This window comes from Fimicolochytrium jonesii (genome assembly GCF_025526975.1).
Source record: "Fimicolochytrium jonesii strain JEL569 chromosome Unknown EV422scaffold_4, whole genome shotgun sequence".
Taxonomy (NCBI): domain Eukaryota; kingdom Fungi; phylum Chytridiomycota; class Chytridiomycetes; order Spizellomycetales; family Powellomycetaceae; genus Fimicolochytrium; species Fimicolochytrium jonesii.
Genome location: NW_026515671.1, coordinates 1,009,237 through 1,034,303, shown reverse-complemented (window position 1 = coordinate 1,034,303; position 25,067 = coordinate 1,009,237). Strand labels below are relative to the sequence as shown.

Here is a 25,067-nt window from a genome sequence, read left to right as displayed (position 1 = left end):
AGCCCTATGTCCGCCATTACCGAAAGAAAGCTAGAAAAAACAGTGACAGCGTGAGCGCTCGCATTACCTCAAACGGCATTAAGGAGTTATATGTGACCTTGGTGTAGTGGGAAGGATGGGGAAAGACAGAGATGAGCATCGGACGAGATGACGGATAGCCCTTGGGAAAATGTACATGCCTAATCGTTGGTGAGGTGAGGGGCTTCGCAGGCGTCACAGCCATTATGGACGGTATAGCGGGCTGACACAGCGTTGGACGGAGTAGCGGCGTACGGACGGGTTGGGGTTTCAATGGGACAATGTGGGTTTGGCATGGCATCGCATGTCGGAGTTGCAGCTTTCGCGAGACGCGTCAAAACTGAACTTGCTTACGTGTGCTTGTTTCCGGTCATTTTCCGCGACGACATGGGCGGTCTCGGCAACCCCTCCTGCTATGTTTGCAGCGATGCTTTGTCTGTCTTTGTACGAAGCTCGGTACTTGGATGCGCTGCGTGTCTACCAGCGCCCGCGGAAAAAATCCCGTTCCGGTCCATTGCGGTTATAACCGATGGCAGTCGCTGTCAGGATTGCAACAACCATTCCGACGCGCTGGATAGCAGTAACGCGGACTCAAGATGAAGCCTCGCTTGGAATGAAACGAATACTGAATCAATCCTTTTCCATGCCTTCGTTAGCCTATTTGAATTATTTACTCGGGCCAGCGACGGAAACCACCGCCAGAAATCCTTGCTGAGGAAGGAGATGACGAAGGTCCATAGTCCCAGTGTGACTTCTAGTGCAATGCTCGTTCGATCGATCGACTGTGAAGTTCATATTCGATGAACATCTAGATTATGGGCTCGAAGATGATGTCAAGACAAGAATCTCTACGTTGACGGTTGCTTGACAGCATTTCCTCTTACGCTAGATTGATAAATACTAATGAGATGTCACTACGCCTACTATCCCACGTTGGTATTCGCGACATCTGTCTCCGAGAACCTGTAGGTGAATCATTCGTACTCTTCCTTGCCGTTATGTGCCACGTACTGCAGCCTCGTCCGCCGGTAAGTCCTGCTCAACTCAACCGCCTTTAGCTCCTTTTCCAGCTTCTCCACGACCTCATCATGGATATCGCCATTTTCGTTCCACCTCCACACCTGTCGTGCCACGCCCTCAGGGTCGCCATTTACAGCCGATGACGACCCCATCTCGGCCTCCATCCTCCTCGAAACTTCCTCACTCCCCCTCCGAATAATCCCATCCAGTTCTTTGCTGCTCGTCCACGTAACCTTCCTCGCATCCACCAGCTTCTGCAACGTCTGCCCGCCATACATCGCCCTCCACGCCGCATTGATCCGGAACACGTTGTACGTGAAAAACACATTAGCGACTGTTACGTGGAACTTTGCGATATACAGCGAACTCGGCAGCGCCAACGACCACAGGAACAACCGCCGTCGGTGTCGATCCCGATTCGCGAGGTACTCCCCAACCTGCGCCTTGACCGCCCTCGCATTCGCGCTGGACGGGTAGATGAACTCCACGTGCTGGGTTATCCGCGGCACCGTCTTCAGAAAGTACTCGTCGGCGGCTCGCCGCGTCGTCCAGCGGTTACCCAGCATCCATGCCTTGAGCATCATTCTCCCCCCAGCCGAGTCCCTCCGCGCGTTACCGGCCCCACCAATAGCATGCCATGCGAATGCCGCAACGTCGGCAACCTGGTACCGCCATTTGCGTAGCACGTAGGCGGAGATGAGGGCGAAGCGTTCCCAGCGGGTGCGCGGGCGGAGGAACCGGCTGTGAAAGACGTACTTGTTGTGGACGGTGGGGAGGACGTACACTTTGAGATGCGTTGGGTCGGCGGCGGGGAGGGCGAGGGTGGAGGTCGGTGGTGGTGAGCCGGATACTGTTGCGGTGGGTGAAGGTTTGCGTGCTGTTGGTTGGGTTTTGGAGACGAGCTTTGGTGCAGGAGTTGAGTTGTTGAGTCGCCGCCATTGGCATTGGAGGGTAAGCGGTGGTAATGAAACGACCTGCCTGAAGAACGGCCGGACCACGACCCGACTTCTTGTGCTGTGCAGGAAGAGCATTGTCCCGTGGCAGGGGTAGGTAGCTATGCAGCTGTCGTTCTGGTGGTCGAAAAAGGTGAAAGTGAAAAGGTGAACGCGGGAGACTTCGCAGGGATTTCACCCAGGATCCCATCTCGACTCCATGACAGTCGACGAAAAGGCTCGTTGCAGCACTGGCGCAAGTGCCTTCCAACAACGGGCTTCGGAGACTTCAGAGCTCGGCGACCCTTGGCTCCGGTATACCCTCCCCTTCCTTCAGAGTGCTATCCGTTCGCATGGCTTCTTGATCGGAGCTTACCTTTGCTTCCGCCATCCAGCGCTACGCAGGCCAAACTATCTATCAAATCAAAACCAAAAGGATAGATATGCTCGTTCGCGGGAAGGAAGGAAAAGAGGCAACTCCCTTTGTGTCTCATTCACAAGGTGAAGGTCCGACGGACTCGGAAAGTCAGTTAAACCAGAGTGTTACTGTGAAAGGCCCCGGGGAACCTGCATAAAAGACGACTATCATTTGATCCAGCAGATGCATCCGTGACAGACTCTAGCAGCGTATGGCAGGCCAGCAGTCACTCAGCGTGCGTACAGCAGACACAGGCGAAGAAGGTATACCGGGCTATCAAGACCGCAGCTTGCCGGAAATCAGCAAGGGTGAAGGAACAGATACGGTGATAAGCATGGCGGGTCTGAGGAAGGCATGCCAGTATATCGAAACTCCTCGCGAAAATGCGACGGGAAATCAAGAGAAACAATGATAAACACGCACAGCGATGTGAAAACAGAGTAGTCAATCGATCGAGGCTTGCCGCAGATCTGCGTGGAGGAAAGAAAGAAATATGGCCTGGTAGTATGGCCAACGATGTGTGAAGCCAGAGCACGTACTTATATCCGATGCTTGCGGTCTGCTGGGAAAGGAAGTGGAGAGGGTCAGATCGGGGGAAGGACTCGAGATGTAGCTTGCTTCGAGGGCTGCCGCCGATCTATGGGTAGTGTGAAGAAGAGGTGGACAACATGCGGGGTGATGGGAACTAGAGTGCCCTACCTTGCGGCGAATCTGACTCAGGAACAAGCGAGAGATTGATGAGGATGCGTGGCGAGTTGGAGGAACGTGCCCTGGTCGGGCTACAGAAGACGTGTCGCGCTTTCCTGAGGAAGTCGGGATGGGAAGACGAAAAACCAGAGTGTTAATGTCTGATGCGCAAATGTAAAGCCGATGAGTGCGGTAGACGGAAGGATAGATTGCCGACGAGCGAGTACCATAGAGCGCCCTGCCTACTCATTCTCTGCCGAAGCGCAGGGGAAGAATCAGGTCTCAGTAGTTCAAGGATCGGAGAAGGATGACATTCTGAACTGCTCATCAATCGGTAGCAGCTAAGAGTCGAGTATGCCGGAAGAATAAGCAGGAAGCGAATAGGGAATGTGGCGAGATGTTCAATGGGTTTTGTTGAAGAACCAAAGATACGAACTCAGCGAATGCAATGAATCATCAACTTCAAGTGCGGCGATGACCGAACGCCCCAAAAGAGCGCTGTCTACGTATCCCGGGAAGGAATCATGTCACACGTAGTTCTTCGATGACGAGGCAAATGACGGACGGGCGATGCTGATGTGGGGGAAGGCGTATAATCGACAGCGGCAATGTCGAACTCGAAATGGAGAAGTTCAACTGGCGAATGGCGGTCAATCGCCGAAGGCGAATGGTCGAATGCGGATGGGCGAAAGACCGGACGCTCGAAGGCGCTGCCTACTTATCCCGAAGGAATCAGGTCTCGAGGAGTTCTTGTCATGTCAAATAAGCGGAGTGCCAACGTCGCATGTCAAATTTGCGAATGTGCAAAGTAGATTGTCTAAAGCGGCGAGTGAGTTGCCAAGAGCGGTGATTTGGGCGAGACGGCAACTTGTGTTTGCGCGAGTGTCGAAGCCGGGTGGTGGAGTGCCGATTGCGTGGGCTGTCAAGTGTGGCGAAATAGACACGATGCAGCGACGAGAAAAAGAGACAAATACGCACGAAGAAGGATGGGAGGCAGGAGGGTTCGGCGCCCGCGCGCTTCTCATAGACCCGGCGGATTTGGACGCTGTGGAGTCTAGCGGGTTTGGGAGAGAGGAGAAAACAGAAAGCTTGGACGGCACTATTTGCGAGAAAAGCTTCCATTTGTGGTTGCTCCTCTGCGGGTACAAGTTATCCTCGCAAGCTCGGATGTCTCGCGTATACGGTCTTTCCACCCAAGGGCCGGGACAAGATGACCAACCGCTCTACAAGGACATACCTGGTCGGCTACGCACACCAACAAGGCACCAAAGGTTATTACGAATATGAACGGATATTCGAGAGTGAGGCATGCCTGCAAAGCGACAGAGTATCAAGTTATGATATTGGATGGCGAATGGTGTCGCACTGAGAATACCGTAGCAAAACGAGCAATGATTTCAGCGACGCAGTTAATCCTGAGGAAGAGGACGACGAGATAGATGCAGCGGAACGGGTTGGCAAACCAGTGATATGCGAGATGGAGACGAGATGCGAAAAGGTTTCGCGTATTGCGTAAGTGGAGCCACGGACGTTGTTATCATGTGGAAAGGGAGATCTCAGTGGAAATGACATTGACCGATTATGGCCGAGTGACGAAGATCAAAAGATGAAACGATGCGGGCTTCGCGAGACTTGGCCATATTACCCAAAGGGAGCGGAGTTTGGTTTGCTTACGAGATGACGCGCGCGTTATGGACGGTACTGTCATGCTGACGCAATCGATGTCAGTTTTCTGACGCCCGTCGTTCTTGACTCTTGAGTAGTTTTGAATACATTCCTCCATTGCGAACCGTTGCTGTTCACTGACGCACTGGTACTATCATATGATCATGAATCCATCTTCCAGCACAGCAACTACTCTGAGAGGCAGCCGTTTGTTCCTGCTTCGAGGGATCTCTCAGAGAAAATATATGTCCACGTGATGCAAAGACAGCATGGGAGTCTGAGATCAGCAACGGGCGCACCGTGAAAGGAGTAGTACATCCAGTAAAACGTCGAACCCCTTCTTGTATGAGCTCTCATCTTGCATACCTAAATGAACAGACGTTCCTCGCATCTCACGTTTCTTTCTGACAGTCGGAGACCTTTTCATAATCGATCTCACTGTGACACTTGGATCCGTCAAGTTTCAACCCGCCGGTGTTCACTGTGGAACGAATACTGGCGGTGGCATGAGAAATCTTGGGGAACCTTTCGTGCATGAAATGGATGAATGGCTGTTCATCCGAACATAGAAGCAGGGAAACCCTACCCCCCCTATGCGCTGTGATCTTCTTCTGAATAGCGTCAGCCATCCACTCGTACTTGTCGGTCCCACGCCAGTGGATCCCGATGTTGAAGAAGTCTCTCATATGTTCTACATAATGAAGTTCTACTGCGGAGGATACATGTCGCCGTGGCACGCAGAACGTATCGAAAAGTCTCCGCCAGGGTGCGGCAACGTTCCTGACGGACTCGAAGGTCACTCGATCAAACTCATAAAATGCACCAGGGATGAGGAACTTTTGTTCGCCGAGAGAAGCCGTTCCGAACTTGAAAGTGAAAGCGCCACATAGGGGTCGCTTGTTCACTGGCAAAAGGGGCTCGAAATAGTAATGGAACCAATTCCTTTCACCGCCGATGACATCCTTGTACTCCGTGAGATATACAGGGTTGCGTTCCTGATAGACGCCGGATTCAAAAAGGACCACGAGCTGCATGGAATAGCGACTTGCCACCCACCCAGCAAGAGCTAAGTTAGGTATGTGCCACCAGAAGCCTCCATCGGCATTGAAACAACGGATCATGAGATAAGCTGAAGGGTTACTTACGGTTCTTTCCAGCGGAGGGTTATCATTTGGGACCATAGACCATTTTCGAAGCCTTCGTAAGGAAATCAGCGAGGATAACAATGATGGACACGACCAGTAAAGTGGTAGTACGTATATTCATTATGCTCTTCGGTGAGCGCGCTTACTTCTTTGACAAACAAAATTCGGTTATCTCGTTATCCCAGCCATCCAATCGATCCGGATGTCAGTTAATCAAGTATGTGCTCTGGATACTTCCAGGCCCGTCTCTACCCATATGCATCAATGAGTGATCGTGCTGCGCCGGCTCGGCGTCGTACGGAGGGGCTTCAACATCAACGGCAACAGACGCGCTGACTGGATTTTCAGTAGCCAGCTCGAGGACATTCCATTCATTATGCGTATCGAAATGATCAACGAGAAGTCGGAGTCGATCGGCTCGCTCCGAGGCCGTGAGATCCTCTCCAAGTGTGTTGAACAGCTTTACCAAAGGCATCCAGGCATCTATTTTCTCCTCAACCTTGTTCTTGTTCGCCCGCAACATGGCAACCTCTCTGCTTTTAGGGGCGACAATATCCATGGCTTGCACGATAGGAGTGACATCATGTAAAGTCTCCGTCAGTCTGAGGAGATCGTCCGGACTAGGAAGGAAATCAGGTAGCTGGAAACAAGAAAGGCTCATGATAGTTGCCTTCTGTTCGGCGAGATGTCTCCAGATGATCTCCATGCAGGATCTGTCCACTCCAGTGGGAGGGTCCGACAACGCATAGAAGGGGACGATATAGTTGTGTAGGATTCTTATTTGGATCTGAAAGCAGTCGATTTCTGGAAAGGAATCTGTCTCCCGGAGATCTTTCCAGAAGCCGTTGGTGTGAAGTAAAGTAAACAGTTGGGACCCGGTAGCATCGAAGATGCGAGTTACAACATCCTTTCGAGTGCTGCTGTAGGTGAATACATGTGTAACTCCATCAAATCCGAGTTGCATGTCTTTCTTTACGCAAGTCTTCTCCCATCGTGGAAAGAGACCGTGACGGGCAGAGAAGACAAATTGAAGTTCGTCGTCACTGTTGTTGAGGATACGGGCCATACTGATACTGCTTGTTGCTTGATGGCTTATGATATGTGATCTGTTGAGTTTTGCAGTTACCTTTGAACCCGAGGTCTTTATGATATCCTGAAAGACCGCAACTGATTTGGAAACGCGTAACTGTTATGGACGACGCGTCCATATCATACGCTTACCTCATCACAAGGCATCGACAGCCTGTCACTGTCAACTCCCTTGTGGTCGGGGATCGGGGATGCAGCCGCTATCTATATCACCAATTCTCGATTAATCTCGTCTCTAGCGACCTTGCCGAGTTCGATATGTTGTTGGCGAGTTCTTGCATGAAACCCAAGTCCTGGAGCCCCTTCAAGGTATGACTCAGGTGAATGACCTTATTGACGATCATCTCAAAAGCGAGAGCGGCTTGATCAACTTGGTCCCCGATACCATAAAAATACGTAACCGCCGGGATCCGGTAGAGGAGAAACCCCCACGCGAAAAGTCTCGTCGACAAGCAAGGCCAAAGTGCGATGCCAGGACTCATCAGGGTTTTTATTGATTGGCCTTCAGCGTTCCCCCGCTACGTTGTTGTTCCAGAAAAGGATGCGGCGGACTAAGCGGGTTCGTTCCCCTCGGGGCGCATCGATGTAGACCTGCTTCCGTAGGTCCTGAGTGACTCTAATGGCGCCCTCAGCTCCGGCAGGACCTTTTCCATCGCAAACACCATGATGAAGAATTTTGCGCATGAGGGCCATAAGCTGTGCGCTGACACCTTCCGCCTGTTGAGGTTTCTTTTCGTAGAGGGGAGTGCTTTCCACCTGCGCGTAGAAGGTAGCGTCTTGATGATATTTGGGCCCCTCGCAACGTATGCGGGCAAACTTCTTCAACTCCTCTGGATCAGAGAGCGATACGGCTAGGGTATGTAAAGGTAGCGCTTTTGGTCGTATAACTTCACGTGCGAACTTGGGGTCGAAAGGAGGTGGTGGGTTTGACGAAATCGGGGAAAGAGACTTCTTCGTGGTCCTCTCTCTCGAGGCGTGGTCGCTTGCGAGGTGAAGACAGTTGAGGTTCCTCTGCCACGGTAAGATCAATGACATTGGTCTCCTCATGTTTTCTGGCCAAGTGTTTTCTCCAGCTTTGTATTAATGGTATTTCAACAGGGGCGGGCATTGTGGATGGAGGAGTTACGGCTGGCCTCGTTTGAGTGGGCGCATTCACGAGGGTGGATTGGCTAACGGCCGGCCTTGTCTGAGCGGGTACGTTTCTGGGAGATGCTGGACCCACACAGATTCCCACCCACTTTCCAACCACTTTCTGGCACATTTACAGAGTGCGCGGTCTCATGCTCGTGTGTTGCTCTTGAATGCACATCTTATAAAAGAATATGAATCACCGACGATGCTTTCTGATCACGTGTGAGTGAGGGCATGTTTAAAACTTCCCTTTTTTTTCGACGGATCCTTGCAACTTGCAACCCGCTCGAAAGCCAAGGAAGCTGGGAGATGGGCGGGAGAAGGAGACTGGATCAGCCGGAACGTGGATTCAAGCGGAATCGTGAAATGAGGTCAGGATCTGATTCGAATGTTCCACCAACGCCAACTGTCGAAGGTGGTGGAGGGCGGGTCAAAACGAGGGCGGTTTCCAGAAAGGACAGGGCCACCGAGCAAGCTCCACGCCCCAGGGACGACGATGAGACATGAATGGATCACGGACGCATCATACAATGCATCATCCCTCCCCAGCCCTTGTTGCACTCCAGATCGAGAACATCGGCAGGTCGGTGACCAGAAGGCAAGCCTTTCTTGTCGCAAGCGCTTGTCATCGTCGGGTCTCGGCGTCATTGGGGCCATACAAACACAACCAGCCCCTGGCACTGTCGGCGTCGCCATCCTCGCTGAACTTGACCCAGTGCTCCCGATTGCAGCCGAACCCCGTCATCACGCCCTATCTCGACATCCAGCTTCAAATAAGTTCAAAACATTGAACTTGGTCTAAAATCTCGACTCCGGTACGTAGCAGAGCGGGCGTTAAGCCACCGATCGGAAACCAGATCCTCGGAAACGGGGCGGATCCAACCAACCCATCTCAGGCTGATGTCATTTCGTCTGAAACACGTCAACGCGCCGAGCGGACCACTCATCACTCCTGAACGCCATTTAAGGTTTAAAATGTCGAAACAGAGACCTCAGAGACTTCCAACCAAACTAACGGGATATCATATCTATATCATGTTCAAATTCACCCCAGGCATCTGCGATGGGGATCATGGGATACCTTACTGGTACCTGGATGCGTCGGATGCGTTGGGCCGGCCGCGCAGACCCAAGCGCGACATGTGCGTCGCTACGTACGTATACGTTGGCAATTGTGGTGTCTGTGCGCAGATTGATACGTTTCGGAATGGGATGCTCGCGTTAGGAGTTTCGGACTCGGGATTGTCAGCGGCCCAGACTCGGTCCATCGACAACGTCCATTGCTGTTGTGTCGATAGACTCGATAGTACATGCCGGATCTGGAGGCAATCGATTGTATACAGTAACCTCCCATCCATGAGGGGACTCTCCGACGGGCCCGCCCCCCCATGATGGATCTATGACTTCGGTCAAGAGTGCCACCACTGCACAATATATGGGAGAGACCCCGCTAGAGATACGCCGGTGCAGCGCCGCCGAACGGGAGCCAGCGTCACCTCCAGGCTCCAGGAACCCGATGATGATGATTGCGGACCAAAAGGGGCCACCGGGAGTTGGCGTCGCAAGAGGCATGTGCAGAAAGAAGCCCCGACGCGAAGGCAGCACCGGGAACAAGTCCTACTATCACCTCTTACGTCAAGGCTCGAATAACACGTACGCGAACCGTGGTTGCATTTCTCCCATCAGATCCCGCATCGCATCCACCACGTTCTCCTTTTTTTCCTATTGTGTGGTGTCTCCGAACAGGATGAGGCTATGGATACGCTGGCATATGGTAATTCCCACACTTTCCCACATTATCGCGCATATCGATATCACATCGGACTCCGTAATGTCCGTCAGCGCCAGGAAGTCCCTGGAACCCCAACAGGTCACCTTCGCAATACCGCTCAACTATGATCTTGAGCCACCGTCTTTCCACCCCCTTCTTTCTTTTTATGGTTTTGCTTGGCGGATTTCTGATCTGTGTTTTCAAACGTTTGACGAACATTACGTCGTATCAGCCCTGCCACCCCCCAAGCCCAGAGTCGCTGCCACACTCTCCGAAGCCCGTCTCGGAGCCCCTCCCGCTTTTTTACTAAAAGTGCTCTCTGCAGACTCGGTCCCCGCTCGTTAGTCTAGTAAGTCAACATACCCCTGGGAAACCGCAACCTTGCACCCAACTCCAAATCGTAGCGACAGAACGCCGACGACGGCGACGACGAGAAAGCAAACGACGACTCTCGACATCGATCTATATAATATAATATACCGCGAAACCATGAAATCAACCGTCCTTGCGACCGCCGCGGCGGTCTTGCTATGCACTGCAGCATCTGTGAACGCTGCCGCGGTCCAAACTTTCGCACCGCTGGAGCAGTCCGATAAGATCTTATTGTAAATATCGAAACGCCCATATCACCCGTGGTATTGCCCTCAGATGCTAACCCCGCTCCTGTTCTCCCTTTCCTCAGCGGCGCATGGGTCGACTCCATTGGCGGCACCGACAGCCCAACAGCACTGAACCAGCGGTTCAACTACAAGCCATTATCGTTCTTCCAAGGCAACTTCAACATCCCTGCCAACCTGACGCTCGTCGATCGCTTGATTGATGACATTGAGAAGACCGCTACTGATGGTATGTGCGAGATTTATTGATCGATATGTTCTTCGCGGCCAGCTTACTCATTTGATTTTCTTTAACGTTTCCAGCGATAATATACCTCACGGTCTACCCTATGGATGGACTGGACCTAGTAACAGATGAGCATATCAAAGAGTTTGGAACGAATATCAACAACGCCCTTGCACGCGGACGACGGTTTTTGATCCGATATGCGCCTGAGATGAACGGTGAGGACATTCTTTCCCGTCTGTTGGACCATGCCGCTCCTCGGGTAGCGCATCTACTGACCCCCTGCTCCCTCGCCCCACAGGCAACTGGTTTGCTTACGGCCAGCACCCCGCTGCCTTCGTCGCCGGCTGGAAACACTTCGTCGGCACGCTCCGCAACATGATCACCGACAAGACGCGCGTCGCCTTCATCTGGGCGCCCAACTCAAGCAATGGATACCCCTTCCTCGGCGGAAGATACAACACCACAGAGTCCAACCCCGCCGTCCTGCAGCAGCTGGATACAAACAAGGATGGCAAATACGATGAGTGGGATGACCCGTATTCGCCGTTCTACCCGGGAGATGAATGGGTGGATTGGGTGGGGCTGTCGATGTACCATTATGGAAAGGCGTACCCGTGGGTTGATAATGTACGTTGCTGGAATTCCTTTGAGCGCATTTGAAGGGAGTTTGGTGTCGAGTCAAGTTAACACCGGTTTTTTGCGCGTATTAGGTCCTGCCACAACCGGGAACGTGGGAAGCCATGCTGATCGGCAAGGGCACTCAAGGCCACTACAACTTCTACTCCATGTTCTCCGGCAACGGTACTGGTCAGAACGTCACCGCGCCCGTCTCAAAGGGCGGCAAACCCTTCATCATCGCCGAAACCGTAAGTCCGCGCGCGCGAATCTGCCACTTCGTCTGCAGACCATATAACACATCGCGCACCTCCCTCACACTCCTACCTCCCTCTTCCCCCCCACAGGCCGCAACTTTCCACGAAGGCTTCCTGAATCCCTCCGAGCCCGAATCCGCCATGAAACCGCTCTTCGCCGGCCCCGGCATGGTCGCCATCAAACAAGCCTGGTGGCGCCAAATCTTCAACTCCACCGCATTCACCCTCTACCCAAAGTTGCGCGGCGTGTGCTTCTTCGAGTTCCGCAAGCAGGAGGAAACCACCATGCGCGAGTTCCGCGCGCTCGGTGCGAATACGGCGGCGGATGCGGAGGAAAATAAGGTTGCTGCCGCGTTCAGAGGGGATCTGGCGCCGTTGGATGGGAGGATTGCTTGGGCGGGGCAGGCGAAGTATGGGGTTGCTGTTAAGGGGTCCGGGGCGGGGAGGATAGATGTGGGGAGGAGTTGGGTGGTGGGTGTGGTGATTGCGGTCGGTATGGGCGCGGTGATGGGATTATAGGGCGGCGTAGTTCGGTCGTCGGCGTATCCCTTCACGTATCATAGCATAGCATCACCCCCCCTTACGCACTACTAATACGTTCGGCGAGGAGGACATGGGATCAGATTTTGACACTCCCTCCTGGACAATCATTCCTCGTCGTCATCCCCCAATCAGTGCTTTAGTTTTTGTCAGTGCCATAGTTTTTGTTGTACGGCTTTGTAAATATGTAAACATCAAGCGTTTTGTGCATATTCTGTGATATGATGCGTCTGGCGGAAACTCGCTGTGTTCGTAATGGCGGTGTCTGAGGATAATTAAGGGTCGCTACGCCGCGATGTGTGTTACAAAACTCATGGAATGAAATGCATGCTTCCGAATAGGTTAACAACAGAATGCTACGCCGCGTACGGGGTGTCGCCGTCAACTCCAGAGAACAAGATGGAGCCATCCAATCCCGAACGCAAACCAGACTCACCAACCCTCCCCCTCTCAATCTCAACCCCCTTACAACCGCTCAACCCTAACAACGGGACAATATTCCGGCTTCCAAACCGCCTTCCTCACGCACTCCTCCACATCCTCCCCCTCCTTCACCTTCGTCGCCACCCCCTCCCGCACCGCACACTCCACAACCCTACACGCAACCCTAAACGACACCCCCCTACTCTCCCCAATCCCAGGCATCAACCCCTCGCGCACATCCCGCGGCGCCGCATCCGCCACCGCCCTCGCAGCCGCCCTCAACATTGCGTCCGTGCACCGCGTCGCGCCAGCGACGATACACCCCATCCCGATGCCGGGGTACACGAACGCGTTGTTGGCCTCCGCGACCGTCACCGTCCCGCCGGCATACGTGACCGGGTCCGTCGGGCTCCCCGTGGCCGTCAGCACATCACCACGGGTCCATTCCACCAGGTCCTCCGCGCGCGCCTCGGCGAGGCGGGTCGGGTTCGACAGCGGGAAGATGATGGGCCGAGGCGTGTGTTTGTGCATCTCTTTGACGATCTGCTCGGTGAAGGCGCCTGGGTGGGTCGAGACGCCGATGAGGATGTGGGGTTTGACCGTGCGGATCACGTCCAGGAGGGTGTTGGACGCGAGCGGGGGTTTGAGGTAGGGTTGTTGGTAGGGTGTGGGGGACGGGGAGGCGGTTGTGAGGAGGCCGTCTTTGTCGACGAGGTAGATCTGCGCGCGGGCGGAGGCGAGGTCGTGGGTGGGGTCATACATGGCGATTGCGTCTGTGAAGGGGTGGGAACGCGACCCCTCTTGTTAGATGGGATTGTGGAGAGAATGTTGAGTGCGAAGTGGGGGGGTTGATCACCTGCAATGCCTGTTCCGGCTGTTCCAGCGCCGTTTATCACGATCCGCATGTCCTTGAGCTCCGTCTTTAGATGCCGCATGGCCGAGAGCAGGCACGCAAGGGTAACGACTCCCGTTCCTGAGCGTAAGCAGGAGGAAGGTAAAAAAAAGTGAGATCCCCGCTCGGCGCGTCTATGCCGCTAAAAGAGCAATGCAACGCAACGCCCAAACCCACCCTGCATATCATCGTTAAAAGTGCAGAACTGATCCCGATACTTCTGCAACAACGTCCTCGCCTCATCCCGTCCAAAGTCTTCCCAATGGATCATAGCCCCCGGCAACACCTTCCTCGCGGCTTTCACAAACGTATCCACAAACGCCTCATACTCCTTCCCCCGCACCCTCTTCTCTCTCCACCCGGCGTACAACGGATCATCCAGCAGCTTCTGATTATCCGTCCCAACATCCAAGACCACGGGCAGGACGCGCGCAGGATGCACGCCCCCCAACGCAGTAAACAGCGCAAGTTTCGACGTGCTGATCCAGATCCCGCCGACTCCCTGGTCGCCGATCCCCAAGATCATCGCGCCGTCGGTGACGACAATAATGTCGACGTGCGCGGGCCCGGCTTCCTCCAGAAGCGCGCCGATACACTCGCGGTCCGGGTAGCTGAGAAACAAACCCCTCGGACGCCTGAACATCTCGCTGTAGCTCTCGATCGCCTCGGCCTCGGTGGGGGTGTAGACGATCGGGAGCATCTCCTCCAGATGCTCGGTCAGCAGCCGGTAGAACAGGACCTGATTCTGATCCAACATGCTGTTCATGAACGCGTTCTTCTTCAGCGCACCCTGCTCGTGCGCAAACTGCCCGTACGCGCGCTGCGTCTGCGTCGCCAACGTCGCCACCCCGTACGGAAGCAGCAGCTCCAGCCCCAGCCGCGTGCGCTCCGCTTTCGTGAACGCCGTGCCCTTGTTGAGCACGGGATGCAGCAGGATCTCGCGCCCGGGGAGCGTCGTTTCGATGTGTTGCGCGCCGGTGGTTGGGTCGATGACTATGCGGTAGGTTTGGGTTGAGGGATGCGCAGGGCGTGGGGGGGCATGCGGAGCGCTCATCTTGGGCGTGGCGGGAGGCTGAACAGTAGGTGTATGGGGGTGTCCCGTGCGGGCTTTTGCGGAAAAGAGATGACGCTGAGGAGTACGGGCAGTGAGGGAACGAATCGTGGCAGCAGGCCTGTGACTGTGCATATGGCTCGAATGATCTGCAAAGGCCCAATGTCGAAGTGGGATGTGGAAGTGGGGCGAAAAAGGTGGAGAGAAACGCCCCATGTCGATTGACGGCATGATGTCATTGGGCGGGCGTCAATCGCCCTTTCGACTGGGCCTTGTCCAAGCACAGAAAAGAATCTATTCGGCGAGCAAGCGCTGTCCCAAAAGAGTGCTCGAGGCATTGCTCGAATGATAAGCATTATGCAGAAGATAGGCAAAAGATAAATAGGAATAGGTACATAGTACAAGTACTCAGATGCTGGGGGGGCGTCTTTTTGCGCCCGTCTACGGAACGAACGAACGAACCCTTTGAGGAGTTCGCCGGAGAGATGAAAAGAGAAATAAACGCAGGGACAAGCCCATTCAAGAAGACGGCGGCACTCCCCCTCCACTCGCACTCGCACTCGCACTCGCACCACTCTTCTTGCCTCTAATCTTCTCCGCCGCCAGATGCGCCCCGGGGAACGCATTCTCCCCAACGGGAATCACCGGCAGCCCCAACGCCTGATTCCCCTCCCCCAACCCCAAACTCAGATTCAACCCCGACGCCGACCCCGCCGCCGCCGCCGTGGGACTCATCAACGGGCTGTGGGCGGCCACGAGATTCAGGAGCGGTTCTGGGGCGGATGTGAATTGGGCCCCCCTTGAGGAGCCTTTGCCCGGTGAGCGGGAGAGGTTGCTGTTGAGTGATTGTTTACGGGCTACGTTCACGGGCACCGACGATTCCGACAGCGGGCCGGATGATGGCGGTGGGAGACCCGTCTCCCTCGGTCCATGGGAGTACCCATCGGCGCCGTCCAGACTCCCCGGCACGAACGGGGTGACAGGTAGATTCAAATTCGCCTTGGCCACCGCGTTGAGCTGTTCGTTGAGCACGATGGATGTGTCCTGCAGTTCGGTGGACGGCGCCGAATCGGTGATGATCGAGTCCGAGGACTTCCATTGCGAGCCGAGGACCATGTAGCGTTCTTCCATGAGGGTTTGGTAGCGGTACGCGAGGCGGATGTTGGGGACGTTGGTTTTTTGGATGTCTGGGGGATGAATCAGGTGAGTACGGGTGAGTGATTGGTGGGCCTGGGTTTTGGCGGTGATGATGTGAAAGCTCTTACCGTTCCCAGCAGGCCCGTGGAAATCGCACCGGTCCCCTAACCAATGTTTCTTGATCTTCATCTCCCACCCGCTCTGCAGACAGCTGTTTCGCGCAATCTCGCACATGTCCGTCGACGAAAACTTCCAAATCTACAAAAATCAATCAGTCACACCCATCCCGCAAGAACCCCCCCCCCCCCCCCCCTCCCCCCACCACTCATTTTTCACCTCCCCAAACGCACCTGAGCCCCAACACTATACTCCTCAATCAACGGCTCCTTCGTAAAATGGAACTGCAGCGGATCGTCCGTCGACAGCGACACGTTCAACCCGCGCTGGAAGAAGGGCAGGAACGGGTTGCGCTCGTAGGTGAGGAAGAGCGCATTGTTGGAGAGGGGCGACATGGCGATACCGATTTGGTCGAGGTAGTACCTGGCGATGACAACGACTGAATGAGTGACGGTGGAATGGGATTTGGGGCGGTGCGGGAGGACTTACAGGTATTGCAGCGCAGGCACTTTACGCAACAAGATCCCGTGACTGATACTGTGGGAGGTCAGGAACGCCGATGTCAAGTGGTCGGTATCCCCCGCCTCGCCCGCATGCGGTCGCAACACAAACGTATCTATCATCAGAAAAAAAAGAGAGCGCAAACCAAAAATGATGAGAACTCCCACTCCCCTCGCTCCCCAAACAACAAGAACAAAGCATACTCACTAAACCCCCTCTCCTTCCTCCACCAATTCAACGTCGACATATTCGCATACATGTAATATATATAGTAGGAGTACGGCGGGTTCATGCTGATATCCCAGTTGCGCGGGAACGGGTACTTTTTGTACGTGCGCCGCTCGTTTTTGCTTTCGTCGTCCACGCTGTCGAACCCGATCACGCGTTGCAGGAACACGTGGAGTTCGGGGTGAGAGGTGGGGTCACGGGTTACTTCGAAGAGGGGTTCGAAGACGTCTGCGAAAGGTGGGGGGTGAGTGTTTCTGCGGCGTGGATAGGGGAGACCGGGAGTTGTGGGAGGGGCTTACTGCGGATGACATCCTCAAACGTAGCGATCAGCTTCGACTTTTTGTAGACGTTGTACAGACGGGGGATCTGCACCAACCACCGCACGTTGTTGGAGAACAGCTTGTGGTTGACGACCCATTTGGCTAGCTTGTCCCACTCGTCCTTTGAGCGCCCGTAGATTGACACGCGGTACTCGGCCATTTGGTACTTGCTCGCTTCTAGGTCGGAGAACACCTCTGTGGAATGGAATCAATTGTTAGCTATTGGTTGTTGGGTGAATGCGGTTTGCATGGGGAAGAGTTCGAGTGGTGCAGTGTTTTTCTTACCCTTGGTGAGTTCAGCCAAGTACCGTCCCTTGATGAAATTATCCGTCTTCATGAAGATCTCCCTCAGGCGGGATTCACCGACTGGGTTGTACTTCAAGTTGAACTTATCGAAGCGGTGGAAAGAGTCTTTGTGTGCCTGAAAAGAGGAGGTGGTGTCAGGGAAATTTCCTCCGACTACGAGCGTCCGCTCACTCGCAAACACTCACGTGCATGTCCAATGTGTCGATACTGAGGTCGTACGCGGTCAAGTGCAGGGACTCGAAGACTTGCTTGAGTGTCAGGTGTTGGTTGTCACGGTAAATCACAATGTCCTGGTAACGAGATTCCGAATGAGTTACCGTTCGCAACCCCCGAAATCAACCAAAAGGGTCATGGTCCAAAACTCACATCAGGGGACTTCTTGAGCTTGTATTTGATGAACCGCAGCAAGTGCTTAGAGTTCATGCAGGAGGAGTGATGCACGTGGGTATCGACTTTCCGAATGTTGTAAAAGTCACGATGCGGTACACGCTAGTATCCATTACGGGATATCAGTAAGAAGGTATACCCCAACAACATAAATCACACGCACACCACATACCTTCGTATCCGCAATCTCCTGATACTCATTAAGCAGCACGTACATATGGAACTTGCTCTCGAGGTACCTCAACCGCCTGAACGCGAAACTCTTGGTCGGTCCGTCGGAGATTGTCTCGACGACAAAGTCCATGTCCATGAAGTAGTCTTTGATGGTTGGGAAGGTGCATTTTCCGTTCTTGCTTTGGGAGGCGTCTGTGGGGGTGTCGTAGACTTGGAAGACGCCGTCGTCTCGGAGTTTGAACACGCGCTATGGAAGATAAGGTATCCCGTTTAGGCCATGTCAATTTAAAGTCAAAACAGACCTCAAAAAGTTGCCTCACCTCGTCAGCCCCCGGTATTTTGACATTTTCAAACTCAAACTCATGCGGAATAGGTGTTCCAGGCCTGATATCCTTTCCAGACGCGTCCTTTTGCGGCGGGTAGCTCGGGCCCGGTGGAGGCGGGTAGATCTCCCAATCCTCGGTGTCCTTGGGGTTGTCGCCCGCGCATTGTAGACTGCTCATCATGTAGCGCTTCCTGATAGCTAGGCACTTTTGCAGCGATACAAAGATGTTTTGCAGTTCCTCTCCAAGCTCTTCGTCTAGGGAAGTGAGAAGGATTTAGTAACGATTGATGGTTGATGGATGAACCTCAGCGTAGGATGGCTGATGGATGGAACGACACATTGCTCGCTCCGCTCGCTTCTCTCGCTGAGGCTCGCCTGCCTCAAGCATTTCCTGCTATCGCTCGGACTCACTACCGCTCCAACTCCCGTACCTTTGATCTCGGCCTTGGAGTAACGGGCCACAATCTCACTGGTCACCGGCGCGCCAGCATACTCCGCCCAACGTTCCGCCAAACTGAGAGTGGAAAACTGCTTCATATCCTCAATCGGGGTGGCGACGTTTGGAAAAACACCGGAAGACTGTCTCGACAGGGAATTCCCACCCATGATATCCTCATCCTCCTTTGATATCCTATGCGACCAGAACTTTGTATCCTCGTGCTGCATTGCGCGATCTGAGTGGTAGTCTGTGACGCGCCGGGTATAAGTACCGTATATATATATAAGAGGTGAGACATTGTGACGTTCCCAAACTCACTGTAGAAAGGGTCAAAGGGCCTTCTGGCGTAGTTTGGGGTAGAGACGTCGTTGTTGTTGTTGTTCAAGTCCGGGTTGGTGTTTCCTCTGCTTAGGGGAGCGGCGGAGACCGGTGGAGTGACTTGGCCCCCCGTGAGAGGCGAAGACCTGAAGCTGGACATTTCGTTGTGATACACACAACCGGTCGTAAGTGGAGGTCCTCTGGCTGAGGTGGGGGGAGGTTCCGACGGAAGCAAGCAAGGCGTGTTTGTTTGCAAGGAGGTGGGAGGGAGGGAGGGTGGCTTTTGCTTTATACTGTGATAAACTGTAGGCGGGGCAAGCGAGAGTGGGCAAGCCCCCGCGGAGACATTGAGGCAGTATGAGTGGATGGATGCAGCGACGCGTGGGGGTCATTAGGGCTCTCCCTCTCCCTCGTTCTGGCAAGGTTGTTGGCGACATACTGTAAAGTCACACAACGCGCAGTCGCTCGCTTTCTTTTTTCAGAGTCCACGCGTGCTGCATCCCGGCACTGCATTTTTACTGTACCAACGAAGGCAAGTCAGAAACTGCCCCGCCCGTGGACTATCCCTTCGTCCGTACTCAAGCGGCGGCTTGGCCCATCTGCCAATAGTAAACGCTGTCACTTCCGCAGCTGACCAGCGACGCTGTTGCAGATTGTTCCACACGCCCGACCCCGCCATTGTGGCCCATCGTTGAAGCCTAGCCGTCTGTCGTTGAAGATGCACTTCTCGGCTCCCCGGATGGTGTGATTCGTGGCCAAGTGCACCAAAGGCGAGGTTGGACAGTTCTGTGCCTAGCACGGGCATGGTACCGGCTGCTCAGTGTGTAAGTGGCCTCGTTCACTATCATCGTATGCAATTGAGCGGACCCCCTCCTCGGCAGCTATGCCATTCTGCGTCGTTGTAGCCAGTTCATAACGGCAACCAGCTCGTCTCGGTATAGCGTCGTGGCATCGTCGAAGACATCGAGTGTGTTGGACCACGACGGGCATTTCCACAACTCCGAACCGAGATCTGACGGGTTCATCGTCGTCAAGAAGCAGCTCAAGTAGCATCTCCACCCCAGGACCTAGCCGTAGCTCAAAAATGAAACCGCGATTGAAAGACCCTTGTGGCTCCTCAAAACAGATTCGGGGCAAGTTAGCAGGTTGCGTTCCGAGTCTCGGTCGAGCCGCAGCTTTCCCCTCCACCTTGAAACACCTCGCAAAATCTTCTAGGAACGTCAAGGAGATCGGGCAACTTGGAACAATGTGTCGCATCATCCTCGTGCTCGATGCGCTTCGCTCGATGCGCTTCGCTTGCCACGCAGTGGGGTCGGGGACGGAAGTTGTATCACTGAGGGAAGCTTGTTCAGGATAGGAGCCATGGTACGAACTGATGCCAGGCATCGTCTCTTCAACCCTATCGTGTCCCTCTTCAAAGATGCCGAAGTGACCTTTTCGATGGCAACTCTCGCAGAACCTTATACCGCCTCTGGGTGAGTGGCTGATTGCTGCAAGTTGCTGATTGAGCCAGGGGTCCCATCGCTCCCCCCCGATGCATCCTCCTGCGGATGGCGCCTCGAAAGAAATCCTTGTGGCCCAAGGTCGCAGTCGTCCTGTGGGGAATATAGCTTCTGCGTTCGAGCAGTGGACGGCTAAACGTCAACACCTCCGTTTCTTAGATGGACTGGGTGGATAGCCGTATCGAGATCATCTCGTTTCGATATGTTTTTTGTGTTTCGCCCGAAACTTGCAGTCTCTATGGTCGATCTGGCGAGCTTGAAAGCTGTGGTCCACTGCGGTCGTCACAACAGCGGTGGTGGAGTGAGTCGTAGTGGGTGGCGGGTTGTACAGTATACAGTATATGTCGTTGTCGTTGTCTGTCGACCGAGACTTTTGCATCGGAGCCCGGGTGTCCCCCAGGAGGCTTGGAGGCGGTGGCTTTCTTGGCTCGCAACTTACTGTACAGTACTGTAACTCCTTACATACTGGACTCTCAGCACCCAGCCCATACTCTCCAACTTCGCGACTCGTCCTACCGCCACACAGAGCAGCTACTGCTACTGCCCCGTCTTTCGCTAGCTGCCCACGAAATCAGCAAGTCAGGCCTCCGTCCAACACCGGCAGCACAACGCACTTCCCAAACGACAGTGCCGAGTTCGAAAACGTAACTAAACAGTAGTTGGTAAGTTGAGAGGCCGCTGACAACCCTTGTGGTCAAGGCTTGTTTCTACTTATATAGCTAACCACTGGCCCCCACTCCCACTCCGAGAAGTGCCACCCCATTTCCATATCGCTTCGACAAAGCTGTTTGCGATCTTGTCACAAATCTTGGAAAGCGCGACCCATAATGGCTGAGGCCAAGCCACCAACCCTGATCGCCAAGTTGGCTGAGAAAGGGAGTGTGAATGAACCGCCAAATAGCCACTCTATAAAGCTGTGGGCAACTTCGGCCCTGGGTTTGTTCGATAAGGTATGGTTTTGGCGTCAACTGAGTGCGAGAGGAGAGCACGACGGTCCGCTAACACGTACCCACCTTCACTAGGGAGAGCAGGCCAAGCTTTCAGGAGACTTGGAAACAGCATATGTTCATCTCTACAAAGCGATAACGTCAGTCCCCTCAAACGTGGGAATTCCACTTTGGTTTCTTTGTACTGACGCGCAGATTCCATAACAGCATCGTTGTGAATGTCATAAGCAAGCACCGAGACTTTGAACGAGCGCAAAAGGACGACGCCCAATACCACGCAGCCCGACGGAAAGTCAATGTGTACCTGCCACAGCTAGAGGAAATTAGATCGGAACTGAAGAGCAGGGCCGATCAGTTCGCTCAGGGGCGGCCGTCGTTTTCATCGGCCGGGAGCGCGCCGGGAAGCAGCAGCGACCTTACCAGAGGTGTCAGCAACATCTCCCTGGGAGGGACTGGGGAGAGTAATGGGAGTGGTGGTGGCAGTCGGGAACCGCGGACTGTCGTGCAACCAGGGGAGCTGTTTGGGCTCCTCAAGCAAGGCGCAAAGTCTGTGTTGGTCCTGGATGTGCGTCAGACGGAGAAATATCTGCACGGGCATCTGAAATGGCGGAATAACCGAGGCATGCGAGGTGGAGTTGTCAACATTGAGCCTGAATGGCTGGAACGTTCTGGGTAGGAATATTCCCTCTAGAAGAAGCAGCGATATGTCACAGATCGCTAACACTTCAAGGTTTACAGCACAACGTCGGCAGACATATCAACATACCTGATGTCGTTCGGTCAGAGCTCCTCCATGGCAAAATCCCTCTTTGAGTCGAGAAACCAGTTCGACATGGTAATCTACCTCGACGACCACAGCACGAATCCAGACACATCGCCAACCTTACGGCGGTTGATGAGCATTCTGTACGAACAGCCACAGAATGCGCCAAAGCTACGGCCATTACTGCTTGCCGGTGGCCAGCGTGCTTGGGAGAGTTTTGTGAAGGATAGTGGAGAGTGGCAGGGCGATTGGGTGGAGATCGGCGACGGGGTGGGGATATCGGAGAGGAGCGAGGAGAATGCGCCGCAGAATGCTGTGCCGGCTGGATCAGGCATCGCAAGAAGTGCATATGACTTTGTAAGTGGCCGGGTGGCTCCAGTACCGATGTGGCCTGCCCTTTCACTCACACCTGCGGAAATTGACAGGTCGCGTCGAAAAACCAGCAACAACAGCAGACATATGTGCAGAAGCCTCTAACGCATCCTCAGCCTACGCATCAACCACTTCAACAGCAACAGCAAAACGGATATCACCCCCACAACCCTTTCAACAACATCACCAACATCCCCTTGGGCGGGACATCAAATTCCGCAATGCCTGTCATTGTGCCCGTGACGCAGCAATCAACTCAGTACTACCAAGCACCATCCATTATAAGGAACAACAGCAGCGGTATGGGCGGCCAGCAAACGCGACGCTTTGAAGACCCATTCTACTTTACACCACGGTCAGATTCGGCGAAACGGATGGCCGTCATTGGCAACGTATATGCACCGCCATCCTCCGTGCCACCAACGACAATGACTTACCCCAATCTCGCCCCTCCCAACACATCGCTTGCGCCAAGCTCAAGCCCAATATCGCCCGTATACCCAAGTCCCAGCTCCATGGGCGCACCGTCCGTCTACCCCGCCCCCGCCGCGCCACCAAAACCACTCGCTCTGCAACCGCACAACCATCCCGGTGTCATTTCCATCCCGCCTCCCGCTTTCCCTCAACCCCCATCGCGCAAGAACTCATCGCCGCTCTTACAACGGCGACCGCCATTAGGGCCGCCATTAGCCCTCGAATCCGCGCCTCCAGCGATGTTCCGGCGATCCTCCTCTCCGTCGGGGTCACCCAGCACAGCCCGATTCTACGGCATGACGGCACCGCCGCCGATTCCCAACAAACCGAGCGGCCGCCTCGCAGGCCCTATCGCGCACTCGTACTCGAGTTACGATACGGGCCTTTCGGAGTTTGTGCCGTATTCGCAGATGGGGTCCTCGTTGATGGGGATGTCTGGGATGAAGAATTTGGGGAATACGTGCTTCATGAGCTCGATTATTCAGTGTTTGGCGGGGACAGTGCCGTTGGCGAGATACTTTTTGGGTAAGTTTGAGTTTGTTAGGACTTGGTCCTGCATATGGGGCCTATGGCTAATATGAAGGATTACCATTTGCAGATGGGAGTTACCGCAAACACGTCAACCGCAAAAACACGCTCGGCACAAAAGGCGAAGTCGCCGATGCGTTCGCCGAGCTCGCCAAAACCATGTGGACAGGCCAAGAAGGCAGCGTCGTCACCCCCACCAAATTCAAGCAAGTCATCGGCACCCACCACCCCTCCTTCCGCGGCAACGAGCAACAGGACTCGCAAGAGTTCCTCGCCTTCTTCCTCGACTCCTTACACGAGGACCTCAACGTCGCGCGCACACCCGCAGCCATTGCGGAGGTGAAAGCGAACCCGGAGAAGGAGCAGGATGATGAGGGTGTGCCGGATGAGATTATTTTGGATAAGACGTGGCAGCGGTATCGGAAGCTGAATTGGAGCATTATTGTGGATCTGTTTCAGGGGAGCTTGAAGTCGAAGTTGCAGTGTTTGACTTGTGGGAAGGTGTGTTGGACTGTCTGTCAATCCCCCTGTTGTGCCCTATCTCCCCATCGCCACTAACCACGCGCCCATACTCCCCGCCCTAGTCATCAACAACATTCAACCCCTTCATGTACCTCACTCTCCCCATCCCCCCCTACAACCAAGCCGGCAAAAAAAACGGCCCGCTCTACCTTCAGGAATGCCTCGACAAGTTCGTCGAAGAAGAGATCCTCGAAGGCGACGACGCGTGGCGGTGTCCGCGGTGTAAAGTGCCCCGCAAGTCGACAAAGACGTTGACGATTGCGAAACTGCCGATTATTCTGTTGATTCATTTGAAACGGTTCTATTATTCCGGGCCGTTCAGGAATCGGATTGATACTTATGTGGAGTTTCCGATTACGTATGTGGAGGGGTCTTTTTTTTTTTGGCGAGTACTGGATTTGAGATTGGTTACTGACTCTATATTGCATCTTAGATCGCTGGATTTGACGAAATACCTCCCGGCAGCGCGCGAACCCTTCGTCTACGACTGTTACGGTGTCTCTGTAAGTAACCCCCTCGCACAACGCTCCAACCACATCATCGCAGTCGGACTCACCACCTCATATGATCCCCCCAGAGCCACTTCGGCGGCCTGAACGGCGGCCACTACACCGCACAAGTAAAACACTCCTACAAGGGCAACCAGTGGTTCAATTTTGACGATTCGAGGATTAGCAAGACTGATGATAAGAGCGTTAAGGTAAACCAAAAAAACGTCTCAAGTGTTTGTTATGGGGCATTTGATCTGACTTCGTTTTTTTTTGACAGTCACCGGCGGCATATATACTGTTTTATCACCGGCAAATGAACGGCCAGCGCACGTCGACGAATTGGTGGAATGCGAATGGACCGCAGCCGGTGGGGGCTGGGCAGCGGCATATGATGTGATGTGATGTGAAAAGACGTGGCAGAACAGACAAGAATTGGACCGCAAGCTGCTCTCCCAGGCTGCAAAACAGAACTCCTGTGATACCCCCCCTGCCCCCGAACCGCCAGTCATACTAGGATGCTTTGTTTTTTTTTTTTGTGTATCGTGCCCTTTTTTGCTGTCGCCTTTTTGTTGGGACCGTATTCGGTCCGCCCCTGGTCTTTCTTCTTGTCTGTGAGGTTTCTCTGTTCTTATGTACATATGGCATGTGGTTTCGTTTGTTGGGATTTTGTTTCGTCGATGTCGATGGATTTTCAATTGAGGGCAGCTGTCAAAACC

At 54.1% G+C, this 25,067-nt stretch overlaps 8 protein-coding genes across 8 annotated transcripts; 3 read left to right on the top strand and 5 right to left on the bottom strand.

The window, feature by feature from the left end:
* Positions 1–816: 816 nt before the first annotated feature.
* On the bottom strand, positions 817–2,390 carry EV422DRAFT_316340 (uncharacterized protein). Its single transcript, XM_053066236.1, has 3 exons — positions 2,017–2,390; positions 1,140–1,940; positions 817–1,053 (listed from the first exon to the last, which is right to left on the bottom strand). Exons 1-3 carry the CDS (start codon positions 2,179–2,181, stop codon positions 1,015–1,017), a joined length of 1,005 nt encoding a protein of 334 aa, XP_052928204.1. The 5' UTR covers positions 2,182–2,390; the 3' UTR covers positions 817–1,014.
* A 3,765-nt stretch (positions 2,391–6,155) lies between these two features.
* On the bottom strand, positions 6,156–7,233 carry EV422DRAFT_519716 (uncharacterized protein; the record flags this gene model as incomplete). The annotated part of the gene is made up of 1 exon (XM_053069610.1): positions 6,156–7,233. A coding segment is annotated over exon 1 (796 nt), but the record flags the coding sequence as incomplete, so codon positions are not given.
* Positions 7,234–9,361: 2,128 nt separating this feature from the next.
* Positions 9,362–10,634, top strand: EV422DRAFT_316245 (uncharacterized protein). Its single transcript, XM_053066235.1, has 4 exons — positions 9,362–9,758; positions 9,839–9,879; positions 9,948–10,225; positions 10,559–10,634. Exons 1-3 carry the CDS (start codon positions 9,505–9,507, stop codon positions 10,184–10,186), a joined length of 534 nt encoding a protein of 177 aa, XP_052928202.1. The 5' UTR covers positions 9,362–9,504; the 3' UTR covers positions 10,187–10,225; positions 10,559–10,634.
* On the top strand, positions 10,366–12,022 carry EV422DRAFT_504327 (glycoside hydrolase superfamily; the record flags this gene model as incomplete). The annotated part of the gene is made up of 7 exons (XM_053068423.1): positions 10,366–10,481; positions 10,559–10,722; positions 10,797–10,937; positions 11,021–11,349; positions 11,433–11,588; positions 11,685–11,901; positions 11,937–12,022. The coding sequence occupies 7 exons, from the start codon at positions 10,366–10,368 to the stop codon at positions 12,020–12,022; spliced, it is 1,209 nt and encodes a 402-aa protein (XP_052928201.1).
* Positions 12,023–12,193: 171 nt separating this feature from the next.
* Positions 12,194–14,413, bottom strand: EV422DRAFT_609401 (uncharacterized protein; the record flags this gene model as incomplete). Its single annotated transcript, XM_053073849.1, has 3 exons — positions 12,194–13,357; positions 13,414–13,530; positions 13,627–14,413. Coding segments are annotated over 3 exons (1,662 nt in total), but the record flags the coding sequence as incomplete, so codon positions are not given.
* A 462-nt stretch (positions 14,414–14,875) lies between these two features.
* EV422DRAFT_316060 (uncharacterized protein) lies at positions 14,876–18,478 on the bottom strand. Its single transcript, XM_053066234.1, has 11 exons — positions 18,427–18,478; positions 17,991–18,250; positions 17,669–17,917; positions 17,476–17,598; positions 17,295–17,399; positions 17,089–17,224; positions 16,783–16,998; positions 16,463–16,711; positions 16,244–16,370; positions 15,988–16,177; positions 14,876–15,895 (listed from the first exon to the last, which is right to left on the bottom strand). The coding sequence occupies exons 2-11, from the start codon at positions 18,174–18,176 to the stop codon at positions 15,020–15,022; spliced, it is 2,457 nt and encodes an 818-aa protein (XP_052928199.1). The 5' UTR covers positions 18,177–18,250; positions 18,427–18,478; the 3' UTR covers positions 14,876–15,019.
* A 752-nt stretch (positions 18,479–19,230) lies between these two features.
* EV422DRAFT_504325 (uncharacterized protein) lies at positions 19,231–20,138 on the bottom strand (the record flags this gene model as incomplete). The annotated part of the gene is made up of 2 exons (XM_053068422.1): positions 19,231–19,565; positions 19,595–20,138. 2 exons carry the CDS (start codon positions 20,136–20,138, stop codon positions 19,231–19,233), a joined length of 879 nt encoding a protein of 292 aa, XP_052928198.1.
* A 534-nt stretch (positions 20,139–20,672) lies between these two features.
* EV422DRAFT_315915 (uncharacterized protein) lies at positions 20,673–24,871 on the top strand. The gene is made up of 11 exons (XM_053066233.1): positions 20,673–20,916; positions 21,004–21,204; positions 21,277–21,341; positions 21,409–21,873; positions 21,940–22,321; positions 22,390–23,335; positions 23,409–23,839; positions 23,923–24,218; positions 24,294–24,363; positions 24,438–24,560; positions 24,629–24,871. Exons 2-11 carry the CDS (start codon positions 21,082–21,084, stop codon positions 24,746–24,748), a joined length of 3,021 nt encoding a protein of 1,006 aa, XP_052928197.1. The 5' UTR covers positions 20,673–20,916; positions 21,004–21,081; the 3' UTR covers positions 24,749–24,871.
* The last annotated feature ends 196 nt before the right edge of the window (positions 24,872–25,067 follow it).

Coding starts and splice junctions, on each gene's coding strand:
- EV422DRAFT_316340 (XM_053066236.1), bottom strand. CDS start 2,181: ATGGGATCCTGGGTGAAATCCCTGCGAAGTCTCCCGCGTTCACCTTTT. Junction 1,941..2,016: donor GTGGTCCGGCCGTTCTTCAG/GCAGGTCGTTTC, acceptor CCTGCACCAAAG/CTCGTCTCCAAAACCCAACC. Junction 1,054..1,139: donor CTGAGGGCGTGGCACGACAG/GTGTGGAGGTGG, acceptor TGAGTTGAGCAG/GACTTACCGGCGGACGAGGC.
- EV422DRAFT_316245 (XM_053066235.1), top strand. CDS start 9,505: ATGACTTCGGTCAAGAGTGCCACCACTGCACAATATATGGGAGAGACC. Junction 9,759..9,838: donor CGTCAAGGCTCGAATAACAC/GTACGCGAACCG, acceptor CCTATTGTGTGG/TGTCTCCGAACAGGATGAGG. Junction 9,880..9,947: donor TATGGATACGCTGGCATATG/GTAATTCCCACA, acceptor AATGTCCGTCAG/CGCCAGGAAGTCCCTGGAAC.
- EV422DRAFT_316060 (XM_053066234.1), bottom strand. CDS start 18,176: ATGATGAGCAGTCTACAATGCGCGGGCGACAACCCCAAGGACACCGAG. Junction 16,712..16,782: donor GTTTGAGGATGTCATCCGCA/GTAAGCCCCTCC, acceptor CACCTTTCGCAG/ACGTCTTCGAACCCCTCTTC. Junction 15,896..15,987: donor AGTATAGTGTTGGGGCTCAG/GTGCGTTTGGGG, acceptor TGATTTTTGTAG/ATTTGGAAGTTTTCGTCGAC.
- EV422DRAFT_315915 (XM_053066233.1), top strand. CDS start 21,082: ATGGCTGAGGCCAAGCCACCAACCCTGATCGCCAAGTTGGCTGAGAAA. Junction 22,322..22,389: donor CAAGAAGTGCATATGACTTT/GTAAGTGGCCGG, acceptor GGAAATTGACAG/GTCGCGTCGAAAAACCAGCA. Junction 23,840..23,922: donor AGTGTTTGACTTGTGGGAAG/GTGTGTTGGACT, acceptor TCCCCGCCCTAG/TCATCAACAACATTCAACCC.